This window comes from Symphalangus syndactylus, chromosome 19, assembly GCF_028878055.3.
Source record: "Symphalangus syndactylus isolate Jambi chromosome 19, NHGRI_mSymSyn1-v2.1_pri, whole genome shotgun sequence".
NCBI lineage: Eukaryota > Metazoa > Chordata > Mammalia > Primates > Hylobatidae > Symphalangus > Symphalangus syndactylus.
In genome coordinates this window covers 47,856,162-47,874,219 of record NC_072434.2, presented here as the reverse complement: position 1 = coordinate 47,874,219, position 18,058 = coordinate 47,856,162, and the positions used below count along the sequence as shown (strand labels likewise).

Below are 18,058 nucleotides of genomic sequence, written 5' to 3'. Positions count from 1 at the left end.
CTAGTAAGAGCTTACCTTCTGTGCATTCTGAAATGTACAACTTTTTATGTACAAAAATGTCTGTTTTAGCATTATGAGGAAATGAATGCCTCTACAGTGGTCTCCCCTTATGTATGTTCTTGTGTTCCACAGTTTAGTTACCTGCAGTCTGAAAATATTAAGCGGAAAATTCCAAAAATAAACTACTTATAAGTTTTAAATTGCATGCTATCCTGAGTAGTGTGATGAAATGTTTTGCCATTCTGCTGCTTCTGCCTTGGCTATGAATTATCCCTCTGTCCAGTGTACCTACTCTGTATACGTTACCCACCCATTAATCACTTAGTAGCCTTCTTGGTTATCACATCACCTGTCATGATATCGTAGTGCTTATGTTCAAGTAACCCTTATTTTCCTTAATAATGGCCCCAAAGCACAAGAGTAGTGATGCTGGCAGTTTGGGTATGCCAAAGAGAAGCTGTAAAGTGCATCCTTTCAGTGAAAAGGTTAAAATGTTTCCAACTTAATAGGGAAAAACAAACAGTGTGCTGAAATTGCTAAGATCTACAGTAAGAATGTATTTTCTATCCATGAAATTATGAAGAAGGAAAACGAAGTTTGAACATAGCATATATAAGTTTTGGTACTATTTATGGTTTCAGGCATCCACTGGGGGTCTTGGAACATATCGCTCGCAGATAAGGGGGAACTGATGTATTCAACATTTAAGTTTAGAGCAAATATGTGTAGAGCAAATATATTAAATACATTTATTATGTTTCAGTCCCAACTGGTCTAACACCAGCTCACCTACTGCAATTCAATTCTAGCACTAACTACCTGGAGTTAGCACGGACCCCTCAAGTTAAGAGCTCAATCTTCCATATGGCTGCCCCCACTTTAGACCTAGACACAAGTTCAGGGGATTCTCCAGGCCATGTGCACTTCTGACCAACTAACTACAAATTTGGGAGTTCCCACAATGCCCTCTGGTTCAATAGTTCAATAGAATGACTCAAAGAACTTAGGAAAGCACTATGCTTATGAGTACAGTTTTATTATAAAGGACACAGGCAAGGGAAGATGCACTTAGGGAAAAGTCTTGGAGGGTCTTGAATGCACAGCTTCTGTGTCCTCTACCCATCAAATCAGGCCACGTCACCCTCCCAACACATCAATATGTTTTCCAACTGGGGATCTCTACTCAACTTCAATGTCCAGAGTTTTTATTGAAGTTTCACTATGTTGGTGTGATTGATGGGCCCCTTGATTGAACTCAGTCTCTAGTTTGCTTCCATTCCCTGGAAGTTAGAAGGTCAGGCTGATATCACATGGTACAAAGCTCCACCTCACCTTATAGAGTTGGTCTTTCTGCACAGCCAGCCCTCATCCTGAAGCTGTCTATGGGTCCATAATGAGTTACCTCAGTAGCATATCAAAGACACTCCTGTAACTCAGGAAAATCTGAGGATTTAAGAGTCTCCCTCTCAGGAACCAGGGACAAAGGCCAGTCAAATTCTTTATTATACAACAATATTCATATTCAGTACTTCATATAATTATTTGTGTGTAAGAAGCAGCTTTGGTAGTTTTCTGGCTCAGGCTATTACGCAATTAGATACCTCTTTTACAATTTTAATAATATAGAGATACTCTTTTTTCTCTTGACAACATGAAGGATTAGAAGCTCATTACTTCCCAAGGCAGCCTATTCCCTGGTTTGACAGTTTCAGTTACTGGAAAGTTTTTATATTACTAATATAAGTAATTTTTAGCCACTTATTCTGGTTCCACCTCTGAAGAAATACAGGATAAATATATTCCTTCTTGCATAATAAAAGCCTCCTAATATTTGAAGACAACTACCATGAAACCTCAGTCAGTTTTTATTTTCCCTATCTTCTTTTCTCCAGGCCAGTTCTTTTTTACACAATGCAACTTTATCAGTAAAATAAATTTTGAGCAGCACCCCAATATATACCATATATGTAAAAGATGTCAATTAAACAGATGGACCATTGTCAATCCATATATTTAGAAATGATCAAACCTAATGTTTTCCTTTTTTAAGATGCAAGTAAACATAAATAGAGATGGTATTTTTTTTGCAACTCTCTTTTTATACATCTTGTATCTCTTTGCAGATTACAGTTCTATATTTGACTTCCCATAACGTGTCACAGGACATGTGCTTTAAATCCCCCACAAGTTGTTCTCTTGTGGATATAGTCTAGGTCTTCTGGTTTGTCCCAGAATATGATCTGCACAGACACAAACATATTCTGTAGATTGGTTTTGATTAACACAGAATGCAGTGGGATTTCCTTCCTATTATCATTATATTTCTCTTAGTGCAGTCCAAGATTATGTATTAGTGTCTAAAGAAGTATACCACATTCTTAGGTCTTTTAGAAAGTAATCCCAGCACTTTGGGAGGCCGAGGCGGGTGGATCACGAGGTCAGGAGATCGAGACCACGGTGAAACCCCGTCTCTACTAAAAATACAAAAAATTAGCCGGGCGTGGTGGCGGGCACCTGTAGTCCCAGCTACTCGGAGAGGCTGAGGCAGGAGAATGGCGTGAACCTGGGAGGCGGAGCTTGCAGTGAGCCGAGATTGCGCCACTGCACTCCAGCCTGGGCGACAGAGCGAGACTCCATCTCAAGAAAAAAAAAAAAAAAAAGAAAGTATCATCTGCCTCTTTGGACTCTGGGCTATCTTTACTAATTCCTCTCAAGTATTATTTTTGTCTCTTCTTTTCATCTGAGACTAAATATTCTCCACTCTGCTGTTCTACTCAGATTAATGTATGGCCATATGGCAGTAGACTTCTTTATGCTTAACGCTTTCTCAATTTTAAGTAAGATGTTTGAATATTACACTGATGCAGAAGTTATTTCATAAGCATAGCTTTTTCTTGTGTGGGGTGGAAAGGGAAGAGGATTAAATCACTCCCTCACTTGAGCACATACATAGCTGGAAAATGTGTGGAAAGTTTCTTGATGTTGAGAAAAAAAGACAGTGTCTTGTTAATCAATAAATTCCGTTTATTTTTCTTTTACTATGTCCTTTACTATATCTTAACTATAGCCTTGCTATATCCTGAACTCATCACAGAGGCCTTCTCTGAGCCAACTAAATTAATGATAAAGAATTGTAATTCTTGGCTGGGCGCTGTAGTTCACGCCTGTAATCCCAGCACTTTGGGTCACTGAGGTGGGCAGATTACCTGAGGTCAGGAGTTCAAGACCAGCCTGGCCAACATGGTGAAACCCCATCTCTACTAAAAGTACAAAAATTAGCTGGGCATGGTGGCATGCACTTGTAGTCCCAGCTACTCGGGAGCCTGAGGCAGGAGAATGACTTGAACCCTGGAGGCGGAGGTTGCAGTGAGCCAAGATTGCACCACTGCATTCCGGCCTGGGCAACAGGCGAGACTCTAGCTCAAAAAAAGAAAAAAAAAAAAAAGAATTGTAATTCTTATACCCTTGCCCTGCTTCTTTATCATTGTATAATTTTAAAAACAACTGACATATATTATACAGGTTCTTGTTTATTGTCTATTTCTACCACTAAAATGGAAGCTCCAACTGCTATTTGATTAATTTCCCTCCCAGGTCCAATATTGATTATGTTACTCTGACCAAGCTGATCTTTTCTCTTCAATCTAGACCTTTTAACTACCTTCAAAAATACAATAAATATAATTATTCTAGACTTCTTTCTTTATGTGTGTGGTGTTCCTAATTTAACTACTGTGTAATCACTTGATAGTATAAACTGTATTTTTTTAGGATACACTATTTTTAAACAGCTTTATTGAGGAATAGTTTATGTATATTAAACTGTAGGTATTTGAAGTGTACGAATTGATATGTTTTGATGTTATTTATATACTCATGAAATCATTACCACAATCAAATAATAGACATATAAATTACCCCTTAGAGCTTCTTTTTGTCGATTTGTAAATCATCCCCTACCCTGTCCCCAGGAAACCACTGATCTGCTTTCTGTCACTACAGTTTGTATTTTCTAGAAATTGGTATAAGACGAATCACACAGTCTGTACTGTTTGGCTTCATTTACTTAGCTTACTGTTTTGAGATTCATTCATGTTGTTACATGGATTAGTAGTATTTTTTTCTTTTTATTACTGAGTAATATTTCATTCTATAATTTGCTTATTCATTGATTTGTTGATGGACATCTGGATTATTTCCAGTTGGAGGCCATGACAAATAAAATCTCTATGGACATTTGTGTACTAGTCTTTATGCTTTTATTTCTTATGCTTTTATTCTCTTTGATAAATAACTATCTGTGGAATGGCTGAGTCATATGGTAGATATATGCTGAAGTGGTAAGAAACTGCCCAGCTGTCTTCCAGTGTGGTTGAGCCATTTGACATACTCACCATCAGTTTCTAGGGCTCCAGTTTGCTTAGTATCCCCGCCAGTACTTGATCTGTTGGTCTTTTTAATTTTAGCCTTTCTATTGGATGTATAGTGCTCTCTTAACTGTGGTTTTAATTTGAATATTTCTTTTGACTAATGATTTTGAGCTTCTTTGATTGTGCTTATTTGTCATCTTTATATCTTCTTTGGTAATATGACTTTTCAAATATTTTGCACGTGTTAAAAACTGAGTTGTTTGTCTTCTTATCAAGTTGTGAGAGTGCTTTTTTGTTTTACATACAAGTACTCTGTTGGATATATGGTTTGCAAATATCCTTTTAACAGTGTCTTTTGAGGAGCAAAATTTTTTATTTTGCCAAAATCCGATTTATTATTTTTTTCTTTTATAATTTGTACTTCCTGTGTCATATTTGAGAAATCTTTGCCAAATTCAGGTTTTCTAAGATTTCTTGTATGTTTTCTTGGAGAAAGTTTTATAATTTTATCCCTATACTTAGGTCTATGATCTATTTTGAGTTAATTTTAGTTTATAGTATGAGGTAAGAGTCCAGATGTTTTTTTACTTATAGTTATACAATTATTCCAGCATCACTTGTTTAGAAAGATTATGTTTCATTGAATATTTTGACATTTGCCAAAAATCAGTTCACCATATATACATGAGCCTATAACTAAACTCTGTTCATTGATCTAAATGTCTTTTACCAGTACTGTCTTTATATCAATACTGTCTCTATACCAAAATATATGTGTTATAAATCCTGAAATCAATTAGTGTAAGTCCTTCAACTTCATTCTTCTTTTTCAAAGTTGTTTTGGCTATTCCAGGTTCTTTGCATTGGCTTATAAATTTTAGAATCAGAGTGCCAATTTCTATGGAAAATGTCGGCTGGGATTTTGATTGAGATTGTGTTGATTTGTATGCTAATTTAGGCAGAATTCACAACAATTCTGAGGCTTCTGGTTCATAAGTATGGTATATCTTTTCAATTATTTTGAGGTCATATTCAATTTCTCCCAGCAGTGTTTTATTTTTTCAGAATACCAATCTTATACATCTTTGGTCAGATTTATTCACAGTATTTCGTATTTTTTGAAGTTATTTTAGATGGTACTGCTGTCTTAATTTCAATGTCCTGGTGCTTGTTGTTAGCATATAGAAGTATAACTGATTAAATACATATTTATCTTACATCCTACAGTCTTGCTAAACTCACTTATTATTTCTAGTAGGTTTTTGTTGGGATTTTCTATGTAGATGATTGTGTTATCTACAAATAAACACAATTTTACTTCTTCCTTTCCAACATGTATGGTTTCTATTTTTTTCCTTGCTTTTTTGCATTAGATAGAAATTCCAATGTAATTGTGCATAGAACTGGTGAGAGCAGACATGCTTGCCTCATTTCTGATCTCATGGAGAAAGCATTCATTCTTTGATTATTAAATATTATCTTAGCTAGAGTTTTTTTCACAGATTTCTTTTATTAAGCTGGGGAATTTACCATCTATTTCTAATTGCCGAATTTTAGCATGATGATTGCTGGAACTTGTTGAATGCTTTTCTCCATCTATTGAGATGATCATATATTTTTCCTATCTGTTAACATGATACATTACATTGATGATTTTTGAGTGTTATACCAACCTTTTATTCTTAGGGTAAACCTCACTTAGTCATGGTATATTATAATCTTTTTTATATATTGTTGAATTTGATTTAATAATAGTTTGAAATTTTTGCATCTATGTTTATGAGGTATTTGGTCTGTAGTTTTCTTCCCTTGTAATTTATTTTCTGGTTTTGTTATGCTGCCCTCATGGAATGATTTGGAAAATATTCCCTCTCTTCAGTCATCAGGAGAGTTTATGTTCAATGCTATTATTTCTTCTTCATATGTTTGATAGAATTTGCTAGTGAAATCAGCTGTGTTGAATTTTTTAAGGAAGATTTCTAACTGCACATTTAATTTCTTTAATATATAAGAGCTATTTCAGGATCTTGTTCTTTTTAAGTGAGCTTTGCTAGTTTGTATCTTTCAAGGAAATTGTCTTTTGTGTAAGTTATCAAATTTATTGGCATAACATTGTTCATAGTATTCCCTTATTATTCTTTAATCTCTGCAGGATCTATAGTGATGGCTTCTTTCACATTCGTGATATTTTTGTCTTCTCTCTTTTTTCCTGATAAGTCTGGCAAAAGGTTTATCAGTATTACTGATTTTTCCAAAAAGCTAGCCTTTGTTTTCATTGACTTTTCTGGTTGTTGTCTGTTTTTTATTTCATTAATTTCCACTTTAATTATGTCTTTCTGCTTACTTTGAGCATATTTTGTTCTTCCTTTTCTGGTTTTTTAAAGTAAAACTAGATTATTCACTTGAGACCTTTCTTCTTTTAATGTGTTTAGTATTACAAATTTCCTTCTAAGCACTGTATCTCACAAATTTTGATATGTTATATTATTTTCATTCATTTCAAAATACTTTTTGGTTTCCATTTTGATTTATTTGGTCAATTGGTTATTTGTGTCACTTAAGTTCCAAAATTTGGAGATTTTTCTAGATTTTTTTGGTTATTGATACCTAATTTAATTCACTTGCAGTCAGAGATGATACTTTGTACAATTTAAATTTATAAATTAGAATTTAGATTTGTTTCATGGTTCAGAATACAGGCTATATTGGCAAATATTCCATGGACACTTGAAAAGAATATATATTCTGCTCTTACTGGATGTGGAGTGTTCTATACACGTCAGTTAGATCAACATGGTTGATAGTGTTCATGTCTCCTATATCCTTACTGATTTTTCGTCAACTTATTCTATCAGTTATACTGAGGAGGCGGATGGGGCATAGTGGGAGTCCTAGCCATAGCTAAGGGTAAGAGCAGGTAGGCATGATGCCATGGACATTTTCAGACTGTTTTTATTCTGGTTGTTGTTTCTGTTGTTGTTATAAACTGGAAGATACTGTGTTCAGTAAAAGCTGTGAAGAAAAATTGTTTCAGTTTTTTATAATAAAATACAGTGATGATATGAAAAAGAGAAGAAGAGTTATTGAAATTTTTAATCATAATTTTGGGTTTGTCTATTTTTCCTTTCGGTTCTGTGAATTTTGCTTCATATATTTTGAAGCTTTGTTATTTGGTGCAAAAGCATTTAAGATTGTTGCATCCTCTTGATTAATTGGCCCATTTATCATTATAAAATGGTGATCTTTATCCCTGGTAATATCCTTTGATCTGGATTTTTTGATATTAAAGTAGCCACCAGCTTTTAAAAATTAATATTACCATATCTATCTATATCTATATGTTTATATGTTTAATAAAATATATTTTAAGTTGCCAAGTGGGTTTGTATTTTCTATTATCTTGGAAAATCCTTTTCTGATATTTGCAGTATTACTACTGGCTACTCCATCAATAATGTGTGACTTTAAAGTAATGTAGTTTTAAAAGTGTTTTGATATCTGTTATTTGTGGTTTCCATAATAGTTTTTTTGAGGGAAGAGACTTCTATTAATCTTTCATAGATAATACATCTAGGGCTTCGTAATTTAGATGTATTGCCCCAGGTGGTCATTAATTTAACAAGAAGGGATGTGTCTTAAAAACTCTATTTTTTATACTTCAACTACAGAATTTGAAAAAAATTAACTCCTCCACTCAAGTTTTTTTCATTAAGAAAATTTTTAATTGACATGTAATAATTATACATATTTATGGGGTACAGATTGATGGTCCAATACATGTATATAATCTGTAATAATCAAATGAAGGTAATTAGCATATTAACCACCTCAAACATTCATCATATCATTGTGTTGGGAGCATTTAAAGTCCTCTCTTCTAGCTATTTGAAAATATACAATAAATGTTTGTTAACTTAGTCACCCTACAGTACTATAGAACATGAAAACTTAATTGCCCTATCTAGCTGTAATTTTGTATCCATTAACTAACCTCTCCCTATCATCCCCTTCTCACTTCTCTTCCCAGACTCTAATAACCATGATTGTACCTTCAACTTCTATGAGCTCAACTTTTTTAGCTCCTGTATATGAGGGAGAACATGCAGTATTTATCTTTATGTGCCTGACTTGTTTCACTCTATATAATGTCCTCCAGGTTGCTGCAAATGACCAGCTTTCCTTTTTTCTTACGGCTGAATAGTATTCCATTGTGTATGTGTACCACATTTTCTTTATCCATTTATCTGTTGATGGACACTTAGTCCATATCTTGGCTACTGTGAATAGTATTGCAATAAACATCAGGATGCAGATATCTCTTCAAGATATGGATTTCCTTTTCTTTGGTTTGTTGTTGTTTTTGTTGTTGTTTTTGTTTTTTTTTTTTGAGCTAGTCCCACCCTGTTGCTCAGGCTGGAATGCAGTGGCATGATCTCAGCTCACTGCAACCTCTGCCTCCTGGGTTCAAGCGATTCTCGTGCCTCAGCCTCCCAAGTAGCTAGGATTACTGGCATGCACCACTACACCCTGCTATTTTTGTATTTTTTAGTAGAGACGGTTTCGCCATGTTGGCCAGGCTGGTCTCTAGCTCCTGACCTCCAGTGATCAACTAACCTCAGCCTCCCAAAGTGCTGGGATTATAGGTGTGAGCCACTGCACCTGGCCATGATTTCCTTTTCTTTGGATAAATATTCATTAGTGGATTGCTGGATCCATATGGTAGTTCTATATTTGTTTTTTTGAGAAACCATCATACTGTTTTCCATAATGGCTGTACTAATTTGCATTTCCTCCAGCAGTGTAAGAGAGTTTCCTTTTTTCTGCATCCTCACCAGCATTTATTATTTGTTTGTCTTTTTGATAATTAGAATTAGCTGTTCTAATTGGGGTGAGATGGTATCTTATTGTGGTTTTGACTTACATTCCCTTGATGATTACTGATGTTGAATATTTTTTCATATACTTGTTGGTCATTTATATGCCTTCTGAGAAATGTCTGTTCAGATCCTTTGCCCATTTTTAAATTGGATTATTTGGGGTGTTTTTTGTTTGTTTGTTTGTTTTGTTTTTTGCTGTTGAAATTGCTAGAGTTCTGTGTATATTCTAGATATTAATCCTGTGTCACATGAATAATTTGCAGATATTTTCTCCCATTCTACAAGTTGTACATGTTCACCCTATTGTTTCCCTCATTGTGCAGAAGCTGTTCAGTTTGATAAAATCCCATTTGTCTATTTTTTATTTTGTTGCCTGTGCTTGTGAAGTGTGACCCATAACATCTTTGCCCAGATCAATGTCCTCAAGTGTTTCCCCCATGCTTTCTTCCAGTAGTTGTGCAATTTTTAGTCTTATATTTAAGTTTTTAATAGATTTTGAGTTGGTTTTTATATATGGTAAGAGATAAGGGTCTAGTTTCATTCTTTTGCATGTGAATATTCCATTTTTCCAGCATAATTTATTGAAGGGGCTGTACTGAAGTTATTTGTCTAAGTCAAGTAATATTTTCCCTAATTTTCTACACTTAATTCCCTATTACTTGCAGAGGAGTTCTTTTCCGTGTACCAGTTTTCCACTCAAAAATGCCTTTTTCCTCATTGAGGTAGATAATAGAATTCTAAATGAGTCATCTTCTGTATATCCTCACATTATCATAACTTTCCTAAAATTATGCTAGAATTAAACATTCCCTCCAATCCTGTGTACTCTGGGCACTTCCTCCTTTGCTAGAGAGAATATTGAAAACTGTTTAATTAAATAGTTTCCTATTATTATCTCACTAATATCATTCTACTCCTGAAACCAAGAAGTTGGATCATTCTTGTCTTCTGAGGTGGTCCCAATGTAGACTTAGATGGATACTAAAAAATTTGGTTACAATGAGGATTTATTTCATTTATTTATTTATTTATTTATTTATTTCACCTTTCATAGTACAGTGTTTTTTTATTTTGCTACATATATATTACAAGAAGATGTTACCAGAACCTTTTCTGGACACTAAGTTTGTATATTACATATATATATAATTTTGTATATTATTATTATTTTGAAATGGAGTCTCGCTCTGTCAGCCAGGCTGGAGTGTAGTGGCGTGATCTCAGCTCACTGCAACCTCCGCCTCCCAGCCTCAAACAGTTCTCCTGCCTCTGCCTCCCAAGTAGCTGGGATTACAGGCATGTGCCACCATGCCTGGCTAATTTTTGTATTTTTGGTAAAGATGCGGTTTCACCATGTTGACCAGGCTGGTCTCGAACTCCGGACCTGAAACAATCCACCCACCTTGGCCTTCCAAAGTGCTGGGATTACAGGCGTGAGCCACTGCGCCCAGCCTAATTTTGTATATTATGATTATTCCAGTTATTTTACAATAATTAGATTAAATTTCTTCATATATTTTCTATCTCATGGTCCTCTTTGTGTCTCTATATTATCTATTCTAAAAGCATCCTCCTTTTTTTTTTTTTTTTTTTTTTAAAGTCAGAGCAAGTTTATTAAGAAAGAGAATGGCTGCTCCAGGCCGAGTGCGGTGGCTCACGCCTGTAATCCCAGCACTTTGGGAGGCCAAGGCAGGTGGATCTCAAGATCAGGAGTTCAAGACCAGCCTGGCCAACATGGTGAAACCCCATCTCTACTAAAATACAAAAATTAGCCAAGCATGGTGGTGAGCACCTGTAATCCCAACTACTTGGGAGGCTGAGGCAGGAGAATCACTTGAACCCAGGAGGCCGGAGGTTGCAGTGAGCTGAGATTGTGCCATTGCACTCTAGCCTGGGCAATAGAGTGTGACTCTGTCTCAAAAACAAACAAACAGAAAAGAATGGCTGCTCCATAGGCAGAACAGTGGCATGGGCCACTGGTTGCCCATTTTTATGGTTATTTCTTTATTATCTTGATTATATGCTAAACAAGAGGTGGATTATTCATGAATTTTCCAGGAAAATGGTGGGCAATTCCCAGAACTGAGGGTTCCTTCCCTTTTTAGACCGTATAGGGTAACTTTCACACATTGCCATGGCATTTGTAAACTGTCATGGTACTGGTGGGAGCGTAGCAATGAGGACCGCCAGAGATCACTCTTGTCGCCATCTTGGTTTTGGTAGGTTTTAGCCGGCTTCTTTATTGCACCTTGTTTTATTAGCAAGGGCTTTATGACCTGTGTCTTGTGCTGACCTCCTGTCTCATCCTATGACTTAGAATGCCTAAATTACTGGGAATGCAGCTCAGCAGGTCTCAGCCTTATTTTACCTAACTTCTATTCAAGATGAGGCACTCTGGTTCAAACATCTGACACCCCCCACCCGCTCCCCTTTATAAGTTTTCCATTCTAAAAACATCCCTTTTGAAATGTACTCTGGTATTTAGACTCTTAGACTTGATTATGAGTATTGTTGCCACTTATTCTTTTTATGTCTGTGTACAGTTTTGCAGTTTCTTTTGATTTTATTATGTAAATATTTTTGTGTACATATATTGTCTTCTCAATTGGATTTTATGTAAGCTTTTCAAGGACAAGGATTGTATCCTGTCCCCTACTCCTACCCTCTGCCAAAATCCCTGAAATACCTAAAAATCACTGAATAAATAACATGGGTTCAATGAATATTGTGCTTATTAAAGGTGGATGTGTGGCCGGGCGCGGTGGCTCACGCTTGTAATCCCAGCACTTTGGGAGGCCGAGGCGGGCGGATCACAAGGTCAGGAGATCGACACCACGGTGAAACCTCGTCTCTACTAAAAAATACAAAAAAATTAGCCGGGCGTGGTGGCGGGCGCCTGTAGTCATAGCTACTTGGAGAGGCTGAGGCAGGAGAATGGCGTGAACCCGGGAGGCAGAGCTTGCAGTGAGCCGAGATTGCGCCACTGCACTCCAGTCTGGGCGACAGAGCGAGACTCCGTCTCAAGAAAAAAAAAAAAGGTGGATGTATTTTGTTCCACTAAATTCTAGAGAAGATTAAGCCTAGGTTTGGAGTTTTACAATTATGGCAGAAGGCTTTTGAATTTTAAAACAAATTCCAGGGTTGAATCTCAGGGAAAGGTACCTATCACTTTTGACCAATGACAAGGTCGCTATATCATTGAACTTTCGGTGGATTTGTTAATAGTTAAAAGAAATATTCATTTACCCTTTTCGAAGCTTGGTTTTTAAAAATTTTTAATTCCGCATATAAATTAAAGTTTTTACTTTTATTTTCTCAAAGCCGTTCTTGGAACACCTCACAGCTTGCCACATCTGATGAATCCATCCATCTCTCCTGCATTTTTACATTTGAATAAAGCACATCAGGTACATAAATAACATTGAGTACTGAAGCATTAAATATTTGGAGTGAATATTTTGTTTGTTCTTAACACTTAAAGTTCTCAAGAAATTAAATGAGTATTTTGCTTTTAAACAAAATCTTTAATAGTAAGTATAGCTATGTAAAATCATAACTTAATGAGTACATCAGATTCAATTCAGCTAACCAAAGCAGTAGTTATGTACCACGATAAATATTATTGATTCCAATTTGTATGGCATTAAGAAGGAAAGTGGTATATTTTTTCTAGATAATAAATAAGTTGTTCAAACCAGGGATTCTTATGTGGTCTTAACTCAAAAAAGTATTTCTAGAAAGAAAATATAAATGAACAGTAACTTAATTCTTAAAATTGAATGAATATTATAAAAATAACTCATGTATATGGGAATAGAGTATGTTTCCTACCTTTTTTAGATAAATATTTTAAATGTGTGTTTATAGATTTAAATGTCTGTAATATTAGAGATAAGCATTACTCATTAGTTTCAGGTACTGTTTAAGAACATAGAATTCTAATTACAAATCAAACAATATATAATCGAATCTTAATATAAGTTGAATGAATGAATATCTGGTCCTAAATCCGGCTTTTATTTTTCATCCTTAGAATCTAACACAGGACTTGGTGATACATTACAGAGTTTTTATTCATTCATTTACTCAATGTATTTTATTGAGTATCTGACATATGTATTAGACATTGTGCTAATCATTGAGGCTACTGTGTGGAATGTAACATTTAAAGTCTATGTTATTATAGAATTTCAACAGTAGAGAAAACACATTAAACAGTTAATTACAATAAGGAGTGAAGAGTAATATGAGAGGGGAAGTTCAGAGTATTGATAATATTCCCTGTGTTTTAAGAGAAAGACCAAAATGCTTTACCTTTAAGGCCCATACATTTGAGCTGGCCCCTCCTGCCTCTCAACTCACTGCACATCACTGTCCCACTACAACAGCCTGGTTTTGGTCCTCGAAGGACCTTGTTTTCTCCTCCTTCGGTCTTTTCTTCTGCTGGTCCTTCTTCCTGGAATGCTTCCCACCCCAACATCACCTAATTCCCTCCCAGACTTCAACTACAGCCTTCGGATTGCAGTACAAGAATTAGTTCCTCCAGGAAACCTTCCTTGAATCTTTCAGGCTAAATAACATTCCTCCACTATTTGTTCTCATAGCCCCCTGTATTTTTCCTTCATATGATTACCATGTGTAATCATGTTTTTTTTTTTTTTTAATTAATTAATGGCTCCCTTCCTTAGGGGATTGTAAGATCTATGAGGGCAGATCTTATTGTACTTCTCACTAAGTAGCACAGTGCCTAAAACATAGAAAGTGCTCAATAAATCTTTGTTGAATGATTAAACGAATAAATAAATGAATGAATAGAATGTTACTGTTATTGAAACCAAAAAGGGTTGAGAGGAGGGAATGAAGGATGAAAGAATGTAGAATTATTTCATGACTACATGGCCCCCTCTTGTGTATTATTAAAATAATTAATTAGCTTTGCCTGATAAGTTGGAGAGTGAAATATTATGTTTAGAAGCAATGACTTTTACTCAGATCGACTGGAGAATTGAACTTTAAAATGAATTGGGTTATACAACATGTAGCTTTTCAAAATTAAACTAACAACGTTTTGTCATTTTCACAGAGCTCAGTTATGGGTAATACTTCTAATTTATTCCTTCAGAATCTTTCTCATATACCACTGGCACAACAACAATTAATGAAGTTTGAGAATATTCATACTAATAATGTAAGTATGGTATCATTTTTTCTTTTAGAATCAGTTCATTTCTTTTCTAGAATCGGGCTGTGGATCAGGTTGTTTATGAATTTTCACATGTGTAGCTTTTTTTAGGTCATATCTTATGGCCATGGATCTTACCTTTTTTTCTTCTTTTGTAGAAACCCGGCTTACTTGGAGAGCCCCCAGCTGTGGTACTTCAGACTGCACTAGGGATAGGGTCAGTGCTTCCATTGAAAAAGGAGTTGGGACATCATCATGGAGAAGCACATAAAAGTAAATGATGCGTATTTACTGAGAAGTCAGTAAACAGTCAGGTTTGAGATTTAAAGATAGTTTACCTATGTTCTAATTTTATTTACAGGGGGGTCAAATTTGAGTTTTATTTAGTCATTTAAAATTTTGAGAACCCTCTTGGCTTTTCTATTTTGGATATTGGTGAGTTACTGATGGACTTGCTTCCATGCCAAGATAAGACTTTCCCTATTGGATATGCTTTAATATTTTATGCAGGTTCACAGCAGTACAAGGTAAAGACACAGATCCATTTGAGACTGACATGCTGCCCACTGGGCTGACAGCACATATGGATCCATGTAATTGTTGCCAAGATAGGAAACCATTCACTTTTATTTTTTAAAATCTAGTATTTATAAATTTAAAGTTTGATTATTTATTTGTATTATTAAAAAAAATTTAACCTCTATATCAGTAGTCAAAACTAATGTGTGTACTTTGTGCTTCTAAAAACGTGGCAAACAAAATAGCTTTTTTGGCAGGAAAACAGAAGCATGGTGTTATACTGAGACTTCTTATTTGATGTGATTTTGAAGGGCTTTTTCAGCTTGAAGCTTAATTGAAATTTGCTCAGAAGTGAGCATGCCGAGTAAAAACAGAAGGGCCACCAATAATTTTTTTAAAAAGTCAATTAAATATGGGTAGCTTACTTAGCCTTTTGTCCAGTGATCAAATAACTTAGTTCTGACCGTTAAAATTGACTGGACAAAAGTTAAGCCAGTGAACAAATTTTGTGATATCATGGGGTCTGTCTTTCCAAAAAATTAAATTTTTTATGTCTAAAAGCTTTTGCAAATATGTATTATTTGTGTTGGATTAACTAATAAATTATTTGCTTTAGTATATGCCGCTTTAAGAACACTGAAAAGTCAGTGTCCAAATAACTATATTCTAAACGTTAGGGGAACCAAAGTATCCATCTCTAAATGATTATTACTAAAAATAATTGAAGAAATTTGTTTAGTAAATATATAAAATGGTAAATCTGACTTAGTTGTCAAAATTAGCTTTTTCCATTTAATTTTGACCTATAGATTTTTTAAAAAGTGGAACGGTTCAGAATTTTCCTATTAAAACTTTTATTTGCTAGCCTGGGCAACATGACAAAACCCTGACTTTACTAAAATACAAAAAATTAGCCAGGCATGTTGGCACATGCCTGTGGTCCCAGCTACTCAGGAGGCTGAGGTGGGAGAATCACCTAAGCTCAGGAAGTCGAGGCTGCAGTGAGCCATGATTGTGCCACTGCACTCCAGCCTTGGCGATGGGAATGAGACCCTGACTCAAAAAACAAACAAACAAAAAAGCCCTTTTATTTCTTCCAGAATTTCTTGTTATTTTCTATAAACAAAAACACAAAACTTTCATGTATTAAATTTAGTGCTTATCTATTAACAAATACTGATTTAAAAAAAGAAACCAGTGATATGCTGGTAAGTGTTTAATAACCAGCTCTCTAGGTTGAAAAAAAGGGCTTGATTTGTAGCATTTGTGCATTTCTGTTTGTGAATACTCCAGCTGTGACTGATCTCAAGTTACCAATATGAAGACACTTAACTTGATAGCTGGGAAGAGATGTGTATTAATAGCTCTCATGAGCTGATGGAAGCCAGCTAACCAAATTTATTATTGGATTCAATCAAACTTCATTAAATTTTAATTTCAGATAACTTTTTAAACTTAAAACTTAATTATTTCCTTCAGTTATGGAAACAGTCAAGTTGCAATGACTGGGCATAAAAAAAAGCACTAATACAGCTTAAATGCCAAAAAGTACATAAACTTTGCCCTCAACTTTAACAATATATAATTAACAATTATATATCGAATTTAAAAACTTAAAAATTTCTTATCATTGAGGTTACCCTGAAAGTTGCTGAAAATAAGAGCATTATTACTATTGTAGGTTTTTGTTTTTTTCATAAAGGAACCGACTAATTAACAACCTCTAACCTTACCTTTTGCTGTTATCTAACAGGTACAAAATTGGTTTCTCTGCATTTTGCTCATAACTTAACAAAATTAAAAGGACTATTGTGAATAAATATTTTCTAACTAAAAGCTTTTTGCATTTATGGTTTGCTACAGCATCTAGCCTGATTCCAACTCAAACAACGATAACAGCTGGAATGAGCATGTTACCATTCTTTCCAAATCAGCACATTGCTGGACAGGCTGGGCCAGGGCACAGTAATACTCAGGAGAAACAGCCAGCCACGGTGGGAATGGCAGAAGGAAATTTCTCAGGGTCGCAGCCTTATCTTCAGAGCTTTCCAAACCTTGCTGCTGGAAGCTTGCTGGTGGGACACCATAAGCAGCAGCAAAGCCAGCCAAAAGGCACAGAGATAAGTTCAGGGGTAAGAAAACTGTGGGTGCACACAGATGTATATATACATGTATATGTATATATATTCCTTTTAAATTATATCTTAAATTGTCATGTCAATGAAATGATGACTTTTTCATAGTTTACATTTACTTTTAAAAATTGAAGAAAACATTGCACTCTTTTAAAAAATCTGTTATTATAAATAAGCAAACAAAAAATCCATTTTCTGATAAGTTATGATAGCTAGCATTTGGGACTATCTTAATTATTTGCCAGTTTGTAAGTAAAGTAATTTTAATTTGTGTAAAATGAGTTATGTCTCTTATAAATAATTTAAATGTGGATTCTTTATTCCTTATAAGAGAATAAGGAATTTCCAGAAAGTTTGTGATATACATGGTTTTCAAAAATACTTGCTATTTTAAATATAAGATATAAACTAGGTTAAGTTCAGAATTTTGTAGTTTGAAAAGCTTAGGAGTATCAATGCTTATTCGCTTATATAGTAATGTTATTTGTAAGGCTTTCTAAGTACATAGTAATGCTGTTCTTTCAAACATACTTTTTTCTATCTTAAATATATATTTGGTAGCTAATTAAAGTATTTTAATATTTAAAGGCAGAACCAATTTTATCTGCAAAATATCAAAACCAGCTGTTAAACTCTGGTGTGTTCAAACTAATCTGGTCTCTCTTTTAATTCTGGAAGTTTTTACGGAATCATTTTATTGGTTAAAATACCAGTGATATTTATAAATGTTGTAATAAGTAGGTAGACTAAAGTACATCTAATTTTTATTGTATTTGTACCTTAAAATACACTGTAGTTTGTAAGTGGTATAAAACTTAGGCTTAAGCAGTTTGTAAGGAAAAGAAATCTATGTAGTTTCTTGTATTCAAATGTCAAAATAATAATACTGAATTTGTAAGAGGTTTTAGTGTTACCTAGCCATAGCAAGAGGTATGACTAGAATGCCCTACAATTGTATATTGGAAAGCTAATGCA

At 34.7% G+C, this 18,058-nt stretch overlaps 1 protein-coding gene across 6 annotated transcripts in view; it reads left to right on the top strand.

Annotated features, from left to right (window-relative positions):
- RAVER2 (ribonucleoprotein, PTB binding 2) overlaps window positions 1–18,058 on the top strand; it is a 104,148-nt gene that overhangs the window by 60,954 nt on the left and 25,136 nt on the right. For 4 of the 6 annotated variants that reach the window (XR_010114585.1, XM_063613312.1, XM_055234916.2 and 1 more), the window contains exons 6-9: window positions 12,569–12,654; window positions 14,331–14,435; window positions 14,588–14,702; window positions 16,812–17,080. Coding sequence is in view for 5 of the 6 variants with exons in the window: in XM_063613312.1 (XP_063469382.1) it covers window positions 12,569–12,654; window positions 14,331–14,435; window positions 14,588–14,702; window positions 16,812–17,080 (575 nt within the window). In the remaining variant the exon portion in view is untranslated. The remainder of the gene's footprint in view (window positions 1–12,568; window positions 12,655–14,330; window positions 14,436–14,587; window positions 14,703–16,811; window positions 17,081–18,058) is intronic. The other 2 variants (XM_055234917.2, XM_055234918.2) reach the window with 1 other exon arrangement.